Raw genomic sequence first — 14,927 nt, 5'->3', positions numbered from 1 at the left:
TCTGGGCTCCACTGTCCATATGCAAACATGTCAGAACACCTCTTACACTTCAGAGATTTTGTTTGTTTACTGTCTGCTCCCCCCATAGACTGTATGCCACCAAAGGCAGGAACCACATAGCAGTGTCTCAGCACACAGTGGCATTTAACACATCCTAATTGAAGGGACAGATAAACAGATGCAAGCACCAAAAAATGACCCTGAGGCACCACAACACACAGCCTTGGCCACAGCGGTCACTCATAGTAAGTTTGTATACACCAACTTACTAACTACACAATTTTGGGGAAGTCACAACTCTCCATGAACATCAGTTTCCTCACCATACACCAAATATAATAAAATACAGGCCTCACAAAACTGGCTGAGGAGATGATGTAAGTAAAGCATTTTATAAACTATAAAACAACTAAGTAAAGCATTTTATAAACTATAAAACAACTATAGAGGCCCGGTGCACGAATTCGTGCATGGATGGGGTCTGGCTGGCCTGCCCCGAAGGGGGCCCATGGGCTGGGCTAGGGAGGGAGGGGCCGCAGGCTATTTGGCTGACAGGCCCTGCCCCTGATCAGGGTGTAGAGGGCCGAATGGGGGCTGGGCTGGGCAGTCGGACATCCCTCTCACAATCCAGGACTGCTGGCTCCCGACCGCTCGCCTGCCTGCCTGCCTGATTGCCCCTAACCGCTTCTGCCTGCCAGCCTGATCACCCCCTAAACACTCCCCTGCAGGCCTGTTTGCCTCTAACTGCCCTCCCCTGCCGGCCTGGTAACCCTAAATGCTCTCCCCTGCTGGCCTGGTCACCCCCAACTGCCCTCCCCTGCAGGCCTGGGTCCCCGCCCAACTGTCCTCCCCTGTAGGCCTGGTCACCCCCAACTGCCCTCCCCTGATGGCCTGGTCACTCCCAACTGCCCTCCCCTGTAGGCCTGGTCACCCCCAACTGCCCTCCCCTACAGGCCTGGATGCCCCCAACTGTCCTCCCCTGCAGGCCTGGTCCCCCCCCAACTGCCCTCCCCTGCAGGCCTGGTCCCCCCCCAACTGCCCTCCCCTGCAGGCCTGGGTCCCCCCCCAACTGCCCTCCCCTGCAGGCCTGGGTCCCCTGCAACTGTCCTCCCCTGCAGGCCCGATCGCCCCCAACTGCCCTCCCTTGCAGGCCTGGTTCCTCCCAAGTGTCCTCCCCTATTGGCCTGATCGCCCACAACTGCCCTCCCCTGCCGGCCATCTTGTGGCGGCCATCTTGTGTCCACATGGGGCAGCCATCTTTGACCACAGGGGGCGGCCATCTTGTGTGTTGGAGTGATGGTCAATTTGCATATTACCTCTTTATTATATAGGATACTACTACCACTACTAATAATACTTAAGAAAATTTCAGAAATGTGTTTAAAGACTTTCAACCAAAATAGTTAATAATTATGAAGTAGAAAATAAAAGTAAGTTAAACACCCTACTCTCTAGTCATTGTGATCATCTAAGAATTTGTACAGGGCAGTGTGAGCTCTGGACCGAGAACATCCCCCACACTGCCACCAGAACTTCCAACAGATGTGAGGAAGGTGGCCTTGCACCTCTCAGCCTCATCACCGCAAAACAGGATAATAGGAATCGCCCTTCCACTCTGCCGGGTTGTATGAGGACACATTGAGAAACAGGAAGAGAAAACAGCTTGCACAGTAGGATACAGGCTGTTCTTTTCTTTCAGTCTTTAATGAACTCTTACCTTAAGGTAGCCTCCAGCAGAGACCAGCATTTTGCTATCTGGAGAAAAGCAGAGGTCGGTCACCCAGCCCCCATGGGTAGCAGCTCCCTCTTCTACGGAAATCGGAGCACACAAATGAAGAAGCGCACCGCTTGAGACATTCCATATCTACATAAACATGATACAATTCATTAACAGGGCTGCCCAGAAATTCTTTATAAATAGCTACCTCATCTGAAACATATCTGAAAATCTTTCTTAAAAATGTAATTACAATTCAATGATACCTTTGGGATTTTTTTAGATTGAGCTCTCTCTTGTTCAAATTTTTTAAAAACACTAATTATAACACAAATGTATTGCTTACAATATTTATCATTAACTATACTCCCAAAGGGTAAAACAAAAGGACTTAGAGTGATTGATTAGAATACTGTGACTCTCTTCATTTAATAAAAAGAGAATAATGGGAGAAAAAAGGAATAAACAAAAAAGACCTAGCATATGAACTACCTCAAAATAAAAACAACAACAAAGAAATGTCACCCCAACAAATTATTTAAAAAAAGAATTCTAGCCCTAGCTGGTTTAGCTCAGTGGATAGAGTGTCGGGCTGCTGACTCAAGGGTCCCAGGTTCGATTCTGGCCAAGGGCACATGCCCAGGTTGCGGGCTCAATCCCCAATGGGGGGCGTGCAGGAGGCACCTGATCAATGATTCTCTCTCATCATTGATGTTTCTATCTCTCTCTTACTCTCTCTTCCTCTGTGAAATCAATAAAGGAATATATTTTAGATAAGAAAAAGGAAGGAAGGAAGGAAGGAAGGAAGGAAGGAAGGAAGGAAGGAAGGAAGGAAGGAAGGAAGGAAGGGAAGGAAGGAAGGAAGGAAGGAAGGAAGGAAGGAAGGAAGGAAGGAAGGAAGGAAGGAAGGATTCTACTCTAAGATTAACCACTAAGAATGTTGACAGATGTCATTCAAATATGTAAAGCATATATATTTTAAACACGAAGTCAAAAAAATCTAGAAGTCCCAATATGGTTCTAAATATACATGATTATTTTACTAGACTCTTAATAAACAGCCCAATTACTTACAGATGTTAATATTCCCATTTATTTCCAGTGACACTTAATATATAAGCATACTCTAATTTTTCAAAGAAATGCATATCAGATTTTTTTTTAAAAGCCCAACTAAAATGGCTCAGTTGATTATCAGTTCAAGTCCTGGTCAGGGAACATACCTGGGTTTTAGGTTTCATCCCCAGTCAGGGAGCATATGCAACCGATTGATGCTCCTTTTTCACATCTCTTTCTCTCTCTCTCTCTCTCTCTCTCTCTCTCATTCCCTTCCTCCCTCTTTTTAAGCATGTCCTCAGGTTGAGGATTTAAAAAGAAAAGATTGTACAGAGAATAAAGTTTAAATTTTAAAAAATAGAGGCACTGCCTGGCCAGTGTTACTCAGTGGTTGAGCACTGACCTATAACCCAGGAGGTCATGGTTTGATTCCCAGTCAGGGCATATGCCTGGGTTGTGGGCTTGATTACCAGTAGAGACATGCAGGAGGCAGATGACTGATGATTCTCTCTCATCACTGATGTTTCTATCTCTCTCTCCCTCTCTTTGAAATCTAAAAAAGTTAAAAAAAATAGAGGCATAAAAAAATCAAAAATAATTATATGGAATCTAAAATAGTCAAACTCACAGAAACAGAGAATAAAATGATGATTGTCAGGGGCAAAGAGGAAGAGAAAATGGGGAGGTTATGGTCAAAGGTTACAAAGTTTGTTATACAAGATATATATACTGTATTGGGTATTTAAAATGTGCTCAGAAGAGGGTAGACCTTATGTTAAGTGTTATTACCACTCACAAAGAAAATAATAATAATAAAGAGGTTGGGAGGGAACTTTGGGATGTGATGAATATGTCTAGGGCCTGATGGTGGTGATGATTTCAAGGGTGTATATATATCCCCAAACTCACTGAATTGTTTACAATAACTATGTACAGCTTTTTACATGCTAAGCATACCTCAATAAAGTAATATTAATGAATGAATGATAAATAAATAAATAAATAAATAAGGCCCTAAAAGTACCCAAAAAAAGCATCAAATGGAAAAGCTCATTAGAAAGAATTCTGTAAGATATACTATAGAGAGGCAATTTTTCCTTCAGGGTTTCTGAAAAATGAAACACTGCCTCATAACCAGTAAAGGAGCCCTTTCATCCAAGATGAGAACTTAGAGCAAAATGAACGTCCCACACAGCCACTTCAGCTGGCGTGGCATTTATGAGAACGGTGTAGAGAAGACTGGTTACTTAGTGCTCAAGCAGGAGAATCTCCTTGTTCCTGGAAAGCCTATCTGGTAACGCCTGCATTCTTGCCAACTGCAGACTCTCTCATTCTTCTGCATTATATACCTACTCCTTGAATTTTAAATTCTTTTTTTATAAAAAAGAAAAAGAAAAAAACAAGACTCTCCTCAAATATACTGGTTACCATAGCAGCCATCCCCAGTGCCCAAACCTTTCCCATCAAGTGCCCACTCCTTCTAACAACCAGAGGCAGGCAGCGCCATGAGGCCTGCATTAGGCCACACTGTAAAACTTAACTATCTAATGGGTATGATGCTAAAGAGATGTTTCCTTTCAGTGCTGAAAACAGCTAAATATGCAATTCATTTATAATCTAGATAATGATTTACAAAATTATTTTCCCCAAGTTCTGCCACTAAAAACAACCTTTGGTTCAGGTCCAAGAATTAAGATAACGCATTCTCAAGATAACAGCAGAGAACCAACTGCAAATAACTAGGGCATCTGCCTCCTCACATACATAGGAAATGCTTCGCTCTAAAATGAATTCTTTCTGCAGTAGAGTGCAGCTGTGAACACAACGTGCACAGAAAAAAACAAAGAACCCATCCATCCAGAACCCAGTGCTTCCCGGTCGCATTAACAAAGGTCCCCAGTGTGGTGCAGGGGGCGTGGCCCAAGCTACACGAGGAGCAGTGCTTCACATCGCAAACACCCTACCCTGATTTCCCCATTGTCATCTCCAGTCGCCAACAGGGTGCTGTCCACAGAGAAGGCAGAGCAGCGCACACAGCCTTTGTGGCCCTTCAATTCATGAAGAGGGGAAAGGAGTTCAAAACTCCAAATCTGGAAGGCAATTAGAATTGTTTAGGAACAGTAAATACATTCAAAATAAGCATCTGCAAACCCTGCCTTGAGTGTTAGTTAACCACAAACTTGATCATATGGAAGTTCATAAACCTTCTTGAGAAGTTCCCACTTGTAACCTTGTTCCTTGTTGAGTTTCCCTTTAATTATTCAAATTAACTCAGCTCAAGGATCAAAGTCCTTAACTTTAGATTTAGAAGAAAGAACAGTAAATGAGTAAAGATCAGTCTGTGCGTTCTGGCTCCACTATTTACTAGTTCCTTGTGGCCTACGACAATCCACATAAGTTGCTGTTGCTTTAATTTCTGCATCTGTAAAATGGGGACCAAAATACTGATGATGTGGAGATTAAATGAGGTAATAGAGTGAAATTCCTAGCACAGGGCCTAATATATGACAAGAGTTCTTTAAAGGTTAGTCACTATACTATCCTACAATCCTGGCAGTCAAATAGAGTTCTTTTCTTTCCAATATTCTCCCTTATGATCCTGTCATCACCATTCAACAAGCATAGACTGAAAACTACCATCTTCCAAGCACTGTGAGCTAAGATCTGGTGATACAAAGATGAAATGGATATAGCCCCTATCCTAGAAAAGTTTGTAATTTAATCAGAACGCTGGCTTATGAATGGCTAAGTGAACAGCTGTATGAAGTAAATGCTCTAATAAATGTGAAAACATGGAATGGGCACACTGACGGTGAAACAGCTAACCTTGCCTGAGGGCAAGGAAAGGACTCACTGAAGAGCTGGCACCAAATCTAGGTATGGAAGAATGAGTCAAAATGCTTCGGGGTAAAAAGGAATAGAAGGTCGTGTCAAGCTACAGTTATAGCATGCACAAAAAGCCGGAGGGAGAAGCAGCCTGGACAGAGGGAACAATGGTGGTAAGGGCCTGGGCTGGGGGGCAGGGGCGGGCTAGAAGGGGTCAGTGGAAGGGGGGGCATTCATAATACTTTTAACAACAAAGATTTTAAAAATAAATAAAAATAACAAAACAAAACAAAACAAAAAAAGAAAGAGATGGTGATGAGCTAAGGAATCTGGCTTACAAACCATCAGGTCAGAGAGGTGTTTCAGCAGGGACTCAGACCGCAGTAGGGAAGATAAACTGGAGGAGGCACAGACCAGAGGCAGGCCCACCAATGAAGGAAGAGAGCCTGGTCTTAAGGGTGGGGGCAAGGAGGGGAAGAAGGATCCAAGAGATATCAAGAAGTAATCAACAGAGCACAAAAGACAGGGTAGAGTCCCAGGCAATTCCAAGGTTTATAGTTTGGAAAGATAGGTAGATAATAATGCTATTAACAAGATGGATAAAAAAGAAGAAAATGGAGTATTTAATGTCCCCAAATAGGCAGCACCATTTCACTGAAATGTGATTTTCAGAAACACCAACTTATATCAATTATATAAAAATCTTACTGTGGGTGTGCAATTAAATGTAAACCCTTTTCAATGTTTTTTATTGCCTATAATATGCAGCAGAGATTGCATTTGCTTAGTAATGACAAAAGTGATCAGTAAGGAAGAAATCAAAAGTCCTTAATGTTATTCATTTAATCTATCTGACACCAACTAAAGGTCAATGGGAATCCTCCAAAAACTCACACAATAAGACAGACATGCAGACAGAAACATATTATTCCACTTTACACATTATTTGGACTCATAATACATAGGACTGATAATACATAACTGATACCAAAGTTTTAGGCATGCACATTTCAGCTGACCCACCTACCTTTGCAGTGTTGTCAGCAGAGGTAGATGAAAACTTGGTGGCATCGGGAGAAACATCACAAGAAAGGACTGTATCCTGGTGACAGACAAAGTCTTTTTCTATTCGTCCAGTGGTGATATTCCATACCTTCAAAGAAAAACTCAGAAGTTGACACTTTTAAGACCATTCTGTGTTTCTCAACATAATCAGCTAGAAGTCAGGCCTATACCATAAGAGCGCTAGCACGCTGGTTGTTCTGACCCCTTTACGTGCCCTTTAGTACAAATGTTCATAAACACAGAGCACACGTAGGTGACTGCAGTCAACTGACAACAACAGGAGAACACAAGTTTGAAAATTAAGTAGTTACTTATCAACCATCAGCTTCTGGCTGTCACAATATCATCACTGCAACATTAGAATACTTAAAAAAAAAATCTGTGTTTCAAATTACCTTCACCGTTCCATCAAATGACCAGGAAAGCAGTCTTGAATTTTTCAAGAGCCTAAAGTCTTTCACTGTTTCCTGATGGGCTTGCAGAAAGAAATATTCCTCTGATTGCCAATTCCATACCTGAATATTAAAAAAATGTGTTATAACATTCTCCCCATAATATCCCATTGGAGGGGTGGGGAAGAATGTGATCCCCTAGAAAGAATATGGTGCCCCATTTTATAGACAGAGAAAACTTGAGGTTAAATAACTTGACTAGGAGTAAAATAAAATATGTTTCCTCCTAAATAAAATTTGTTTTCTTCAGTTGCTGGAGAGCAGTTAATTACACCAGAAGATAGAGAAAAGCCACCACATGCTAGTGAGCTCACCATCTGATTAAATTTTCCAGAGAAAATTATCCTAATTACAGATTTCTGACCTCATAAGCCAGACTAGTCTGGAGAGTCTAGCTCTACTAATGCTACTGAATCCTCCTGGACGCTGCCTGGCAAGGTCAATTGACCAGAGCAGCTTCAGACAAGGTCACAGAATTTCCAAGATCCAGATATCTTAGCTATAACCTAATGCAATCCTCAAAAATGACAAAGGAAGTAATATATACATTATTTTTCATTTTTTACATGGAGCTCCAAGAAAAGTCCTCAGGAAAAAGGGAAGAAGAAACTGAAATAAGATAAGTAACTGGCAAAAAATAAACCATACAAACATATGTTTGTATGTATACATAGGTAAACATATGTATATCTGACACCTACCTATATACTCTTATTAACCAATGTCACCCCAATAAATCCAATTTTTTAAAATGTGTGGATATATAGTAAAAAAAAAATGTAAGGCACATAGGTGAGCAAACCTTTTACTTCTATGTCATGTCCATGTACAGAACCCTTAATTACTAAATCAAAGCAACTATGTTTTATAATCTTATTAATTCTAGACTTGAAATTAATTTAACTAATATTTACTTAGCACCTATATGTCAGGCAAATACGAATGAAACAAGAATGTAGCATTAAGAAATCTAAGGGTCTAGCAAAGAAAATGAGACATCCCAAAAGCAAACAAACAAACAATAGAAGCGCTATTGATACAGATAAAAGTTCTGTGGAACTAGCCCTAGTTGTTTTGGCTCAGTGGATAGAGCATCGGCCTGCAGACTGAAGGGTCCCAGGCTCGATTCCGGTCAAGGACACATGCCCAGGTTGCGGGTTTGATCCCCAGTAGGGGCATGCAGGAGGCAGTTGATCAATAATTCTCTCTCATCATTGATGTTTCTCTCTCTCTCTCTCTCTCTCTCTCTCTCTCTCTCTCTCTCTCTCTCCTCTCTCTCTCTCTCTCCCTCTCCCTTCCTTTCTGAAGTCAATAAAAATAAATTAAAAAATAAAGTTCTGTGGAACTCAAAAAAGCGATTCCTCAGGGACTTGTTGGAGGGAATACATTCAAAGTAGACTTCAGGCATGGTTTGAAAGTATGATTCACAAACTGTGGAGGGCAGTTCAAACAAAGGACATGAGTGCCAGCAGGAAAACATGGACAGATTATAAGGACCTGCTCATAGTCCACAATCTGGCTGGAGTACAGGACATGCAGAGGAACAGCAGGAAAAAAAGGCTGGGAAAATATTTGACAAAACAGCCCAGAGCTTGATATCTGAGCTGTGAACAAGCAGGCAGGTTTCCACAGAATTTTCTTCTATTTTTAAAAATCAGCCCCCACTACAGGTATGCATATTAGTAATATCCTGGATCTGGTTTTGACTGGTGAAGGTTAAGAAGCAGAAATGTCTTTAAGGTTTTTCCTATCGGACTTAGGTAAAATAGTAAAAGAAACGCCATCTCCCTTATCACCCTTTCTTTACTCCTTTCTCCTCCACATTTAGCAGCCGCCCTCCCCACTGAGCCCTAGATTTCAGATTCTCTCCATCTCTTCTGCTCATTCACAGAAACAGGACAGCAGGGGCAAGGTATCTTCTATGAGAGCAAGAGAAGCTGGAAGTGAGAATAACTTAAAGAAAATGAATTAGGAATTTCAGCATTTTAAGAACCCAGTGATATGTCGGGGGCTTTTCTGGCTCCCCAAATCATATCAGAAAGGAAAGGCACCTGTGCAATTAAACATAAAATACCCTACACCATTCTCACCGGACTTTCTGGGCTTTATTGGACTAGAGGATCAGTGGCTACTATTAATAGCTCTTCCTGGTTGACCGGCACTGCCATTCCCAGCTGTGTCTGACTCCATGTTCATTCCTGCCTTATGTTCTTTATATATAAATACTAGAGGCTCAGTGCACCCTCTCCAATCCGGGATTCCTCTCGCAATCTGGAACCACTGGCTCCTAACCGCTTACCTGCCTGCCTGCGAGGCCCCTAACTGCTCCCCTGCCGGCCTGATGGCCCTAACTGCTCTCCCCTCCTGGCCTGACCCCCCTAACTGCCTAACTGCTCTCCCCTGCCGACCTGATCCCCCTAACTGCTCTCCCCTCCTGGCCTGATCCCCCTAACTGCCTATCTGCGCTCCCCTCATGGCCTGATCGCCCTAACTGCCTATCTGCTCTCCCTTCCTCTCCACGTCCTTCGGGCCCCCAGTGCAGGTGTGCTGAGAGGCCCCAACCCCATTCTGATTGGTTGTTATGTGATGGCATCCTGGACAAGTTGCATATTCCTCTATTATTAGTATAGATTTGTTTATTTATTGATTGATTTCAGATAGAAAGGGAAAGGGAGAGAGATAGAAACATCAATGATGAGCCGAAACCAGTTTGGCTCAGTGGATAGAGCATCAGCCTGCAGACTGAAGGGTCCCAGGTTCGATTCCGATCAAGGGCATGTACCTTGGTTGCGGGCACATCCCCAGTGGGGGGTGTGCAGGAGGCAACTGATAGATGATTCTCTCATCGATGTTTCTAACTCTCTATCTCTCTCCCTTCCTCTCTGTAAAAAATCAATAAAATATATTTAAAAAAAAAAAAAAAAGAAACATCAATGATGAGAGAATCATTGATCGGCTGCCTCCTGCACACCCACTACTGGGGATCCAGCCTGTAAACCCAGGCATGTGCTTAGGTCAATGCTCAACCACATTGTATGTCTTACACATGTACAGTTTTGTCAATTATAGTACACCTCAATAAAGGTGGGGGGGACAAACTTCCAATTAATTATATTAAAACACCAAAAACTCAACCAGTCTATTCTTGGAAATACCTACCAAGAGTTTTGTTACATAAATGTATACTCATAAAACATTTTAAATGTAAAAAGTATTCCTAGTAGAGCAGAAAAAGAGGATGAAATACAACTTAACTCATGTTTCTAAAAATAATCTAACTCCAATACCAAAGATATTCCTAGAAAACATTTCTCCCTCTGGCTGAAAATATCTGATCTTTAAGCAGGACATAAAACCCCTGAATTGAGCTTTTGACAGAAAGGCTATATAGTATACAATGTCTCAACAGAATTGCATCAGATATAGTTTAGTTTTACCCATTTCAAAGCCATCTGGAAAGGAAGAAGGATGAATATTTCACTGAGTTTCACAGCTAATACACCAGTACCATGGGAGCCTATAATAAGTTTCTGTACTGAAATAGGACTCCCAAAGACATAACATTAAAATTTTCCAAAATAGCCTGACTGGTGTGGCTCAGTGGTTGAGTGTCAACCTATGAACTAGGAGGTCATGGTTTGATTCCCGGTCAGGGCACATGCCCAGGTTGTGGGTTCAATCTCAGTGTGGGGCGTGCAGGAGGCAGCTAATTGAGATTCTCTCTCATCATTGATGTTTCTATCTCTCCCTTCCTCTCTGAAATCAATAAAAATATATTTTTAAAATTTTTTTTCAAAAATAGCTTTGAATAGTGTAAATTATTCTTCTGATTAAATTATTAATAGCAATGTTTTAGGGTAAAATAATTTCCAGCTACATCTACTCAAAGGCAGAACTTTCCTAAATTGCATTAAGGAAAGACATTCATAATACACTTAGTCTACTTAGTCATAATAACGTCACTAATGACCTAAACAAAATTTTGTTATATAGAAATAGTGAGGATTGATAAAAGGGTATATGTCTAAATCATAGATAGGGTAAGTGGGAGAAGGAAAAAAAAAGCCAAATTTTCATATAAGGAGGTCAGTAGATAAATGCTCAAAATAAAAATCAAGAATTAGCATTATAAGCATGCAACATGGAACATGGAGATAAATATCAAAAGAAAAAGCTAAAAGTGGTGCTTCTGGAGAATGAGAAATGGGAGAGTCTGTTTTTCATAATAAGCCTTATAATACTACTACTTGAGTCTTAAAAGTATGTGCATTAAAATTTGATAAAAATAAATTTTAAAAGAACATATAGGAGGCTTAAGGTCTTTATAGCCACAATCATTCATTATGGTGAACTATTCTTTTTTCAAAAGATTCATCCCTATAATAAACATCTTTCCCTTAAAAGAGAGATTGAAATTATTTCAATGAGATTTTATTGCTATAAAGAAAAATAAAGAGACATTACATAAATGTGGCAAAAAGTATTTATTGATACAAATCCAAATACCAAGGCAGATGGGAGAATTCAAATGAATCCTTGATTTAAAAATAAACAACCTTCCAATAGAGAATTCTAAGTTAAATTGCCTGCCTCACCCGCAGAAAAATTTGAAACATAAATGGGTTTCATGTAAAACAATGGGCATAGTCTGAATGTATGCCCACAGTAATATGATGTTAAATAAATGTTTAAAATTCACACCAGATGTGAGCCATAATCAAAGTGTTCCTTTGATAGAGTCAGAGTTATGTGTTAGGAGTTTATCCTCCTTCTCACCTGAATTGTAGAATCATCAGAGCTTGAAATGAGAGTCTTCCCATCAGCTGTGAACTGGATGTGCCGTACAGTGTTCTTGTGCCCATTCCTGGATTGGAAGATTCTGTTGTTTAGGAGTTCTAAAATCTTCAAAGTAGAAAAACCACAGAAAATTAATGCAAAGAAACTCAGCAAGACCCAAGCTTATCACCCCAAAGTTATTAAATCAACTACAGAAGGGTATAGAACTTCCATCTCATAGTACTTTCAATTTAACTAAAGCCACAAATGAATGGTACACATCCATATATGCACACCAATGCGCTTGCGCACGCATGCACACACACACACGCGCACACACACACACACACACACACACCCTAAATTAAAACACTCACTGGATGAGACACATGTGTGTTTTGTGAGTTTTTTGCTTAAACTACTTGTAAGACTCACTGGAATGAACACATGGCAGTAGGAACCAGTGGTCCTTCTCAGTATTCAACTACCCAATTCATCAAACAAGTGATAGTCTGGGCTCAACATCCAAAAAGAAAATGACATTTAAGATGGATGAGAGACAAGGCAAGGTCTTTATAAAACAACACAGAGACAAGGTAAGATAAAGGATAATGAGGGAGACAGATAAGGAAAAGGATGTGAGTGGGCTGGAAGGCATTGTACTGAGAAGCCTTAAAAGGGCTAAAGATTAATATGCCAGATGCAGAGATTAAGAAAGTGGTAACATATAAAATCAAAAGAAAAAAAAGTGTTAAAAGAACTTAAAAAATGAACTCACCCCTCCCGAAAAAGTAAATATGGTTTCTTTGCACAAATTAAAATGTACTCAAGGAAGCTTAAGGAAAATACAGATGATGCTAAAATAGGAGACTGTAGCCCTAACCAGTTTGGCTCAGTGGATAGAGCATCGGCCTGTGGACTGAAGGGTCCCAGGTTCGATTCCGGTCAAGGGCATGTACTTTGGTTGCGGGCACATCCCCAGTAGGGGGTGTACAGGAGGCAGCTGATCGATGTTTCTCTCTCATCGATGTTTCTAACTCTCTATCCCTCTCCCTTCCTCTCTGTAAAAAAATCATTAAAATATATTTTAAAAAATAATAATAAAGGAGAAGATCCAAGATGGCGGCATAGGTAAACATTTTAACTGCTGCTGTCCACAACAATTTCAAAACTACAACTAAGAGACAAAACGTTTATCACCCAGAACCATGGGAAGGCTGGCTGACTGGAGGCTCTACAACTAGACAGAAAGAGAAAAGAGCATTCAGGGCACAAACACTGAAAAACTGAGGTACGGGGGTGCATGCAGGATACGAGCTGGTGGGGGAGCCTGGTTGGCAGCGGGCATTGCTTTCTTCGGCCCGAAGAGAGACAAGCTCCCGATCTCTCTGAAATCCAGTTTCTGGGGAGAAACTGGGCTGTCTGCCATCGGGTTGGAAAGTGAGGGTGGCTTGCTTGCAGAGCTGCACGCAGGAATAACCGTTTGCTGTGCCGGGGCGGGGACGCGGTCGAGACAGCTCACGGCCAGCCATCGCTGTTTGTCACGCCCTAGCCTACTGATGCCCTGAGACTCCGCCCCGCACAATCTACCAACATACCCAAGCTCCAAGCAGCGGCTTTTGCATATGAATGGCCTTCTCTATTGCAGTTTAACCTAGTAAACTTGCAACCCGGTACTCGGGTCAAAAAGTGAGGGTGACGTGCTTTCAGAGCTGCGCGCAAGAATAACCATTTGCTGTGCCGGGGCGCGAGACGTGGGGATGCGGTCAAGACAGCTCACTGCCAACCATCGCTGTTTGCCACGCCCTAGCCTAGTGACGCCCTGAGACTCCGCCCTGCACAATCTACAAACACACCCAAGCTCCAAGCAGCGGCTTTTGCATATGAATGGCCTTCTCTATTGCAGTTTAACCCTAGTAAACTTGCAACCTGGTACAGACAGCGCCAAAGCCTCCAAGCTCCAAGCAGGGAGGAGAGGACTGTGGTTCTCACTATAGCACCTGCAGGGCAGCCTCAGACAGTAGCTGACCTGCACCCCATTGGAGATCCAGAAGCCAATGCACCTAGTGGTCAGTGTGAGACGACAGATTTCAACTCCTCACATCCATAAGTGACACACTTTGGAGGCGGACTCAGTGAGCACCAAAGCCCCACTGAAACAAGCCCTGAACCATAAGCGTGTCTCCAGTGCAGCAGTTCTCCCATTATAGACACAGCGGGTCCTCACAGCCAATTGGCCTGGAGGTCATTTCCTCCCAGTGTACCAACAGCAATCAAGACTTAACTACACCAAGACTTTGCACTCACCCCACAAAGGGGTGTACTAAGAGCGACCACCTTGGGTGATTGGGGAAGCTGAGCTACTGGCCCCTATAGGTCACCTACCACACCAAGCCACTCCATCAACACAGGGAGGCAGCCAAAATGCGAAGACACAGAAGCATGTCACGAACGGGAGACATGGAGGAAAGTAAACTACTGGATGACACAGTGTTCAGAACCACATTTATAAGGTTACTCAAGAATCTTCTAAAAACCACTGAGAAACTTGAAGAGACCTCCGAGGAACTTAATGAGACCTTCAAGGACCTTAATGAGAATACCAAAAAAATGGAAAAGGACCAGTCAGAAATTAAGTATACACTGTCTGAAATAAAGAATATACAGAAACTCAACTGTAGATCAACGTACCCCAAGAGTCAAACCAAAGATCTGGAATATGAGGAATCAAAGAACACCCAACCAGAGAGGCAGAAAGAAAGAAGAATCCAAAAGTGTGAGGATAGTGTAAGGAGCCTCTGGGACGGCTTTAAGCATACCAACAATCCAAATTTTTGGGGTGCCAGAAGAAGAGAGAGAGCAGGATATTGAAGGCCTATTGGAAGAAATAATGTCAGAAAACTTCCCCCACCTGGTGAAAGAAATAGACTTACAAGTTCAGGAAGCGCACAGAACCCCAAACAAGAGGAATCCAAAGAGGACCACACCAAGACACATCATAATTAAAATGCCAAGGGCAAAAGAAAAAGAGAGAA

The 14,927-nt window shown here is 42.0% G+C and overlaps 1 protein-coding gene across 1 annotated transcript in view; it reads right to left on the bottom strand.

Moving 5' to 3' along the window:
• Positions 1–14,927, bottom strand: part of APAF1 (apoptotic peptidase activating factor 1) — a 77,258-nt gene that overhangs the window by 5,767 nt on the left and 56,564 nt on the right. Inside the window, exons 22-26 of the mRNA XM_054719386.1 lie at positions 11,893–12,018; positions 7,060–7,179; positions 6,627–6,752; positions 4,738–4,863; positions 1,718–1,864 (exon numbers count right to left, since the gene is read on the bottom strand). Coding sequence (XP_054575361.1) covers positions 1,718–1,864; positions 4,738–4,863; positions 6,627–6,752; positions 7,060–7,179; positions 11,893–12,018 — 645 coding nt within the window. The remainder of the gene's footprint in view (positions 1–1,717; positions 1,865–4,737; positions 4,864–6,626; positions 6,753–7,059; positions 7,180–11,892; positions 12,019–14,927) is intronic.

Source organism: Eptesicus fuscus, chromosome 7 (assembly GCF_027574615.1).
Source record: "Eptesicus fuscus isolate TK198812 chromosome 7, DD_ASM_mEF_20220401, whole genome shotgun sequence".
Lineage (NCBI taxonomy): Eukaryota > Metazoa > Chordata > Mammalia > Chiroptera > Vespertilionidae > Eptesicus > Eptesicus fuscus.
Note: the sequence above shows the minus strand (reverse complement) of the source record. Positions and strands in the feature narration are given on the sequence as shown.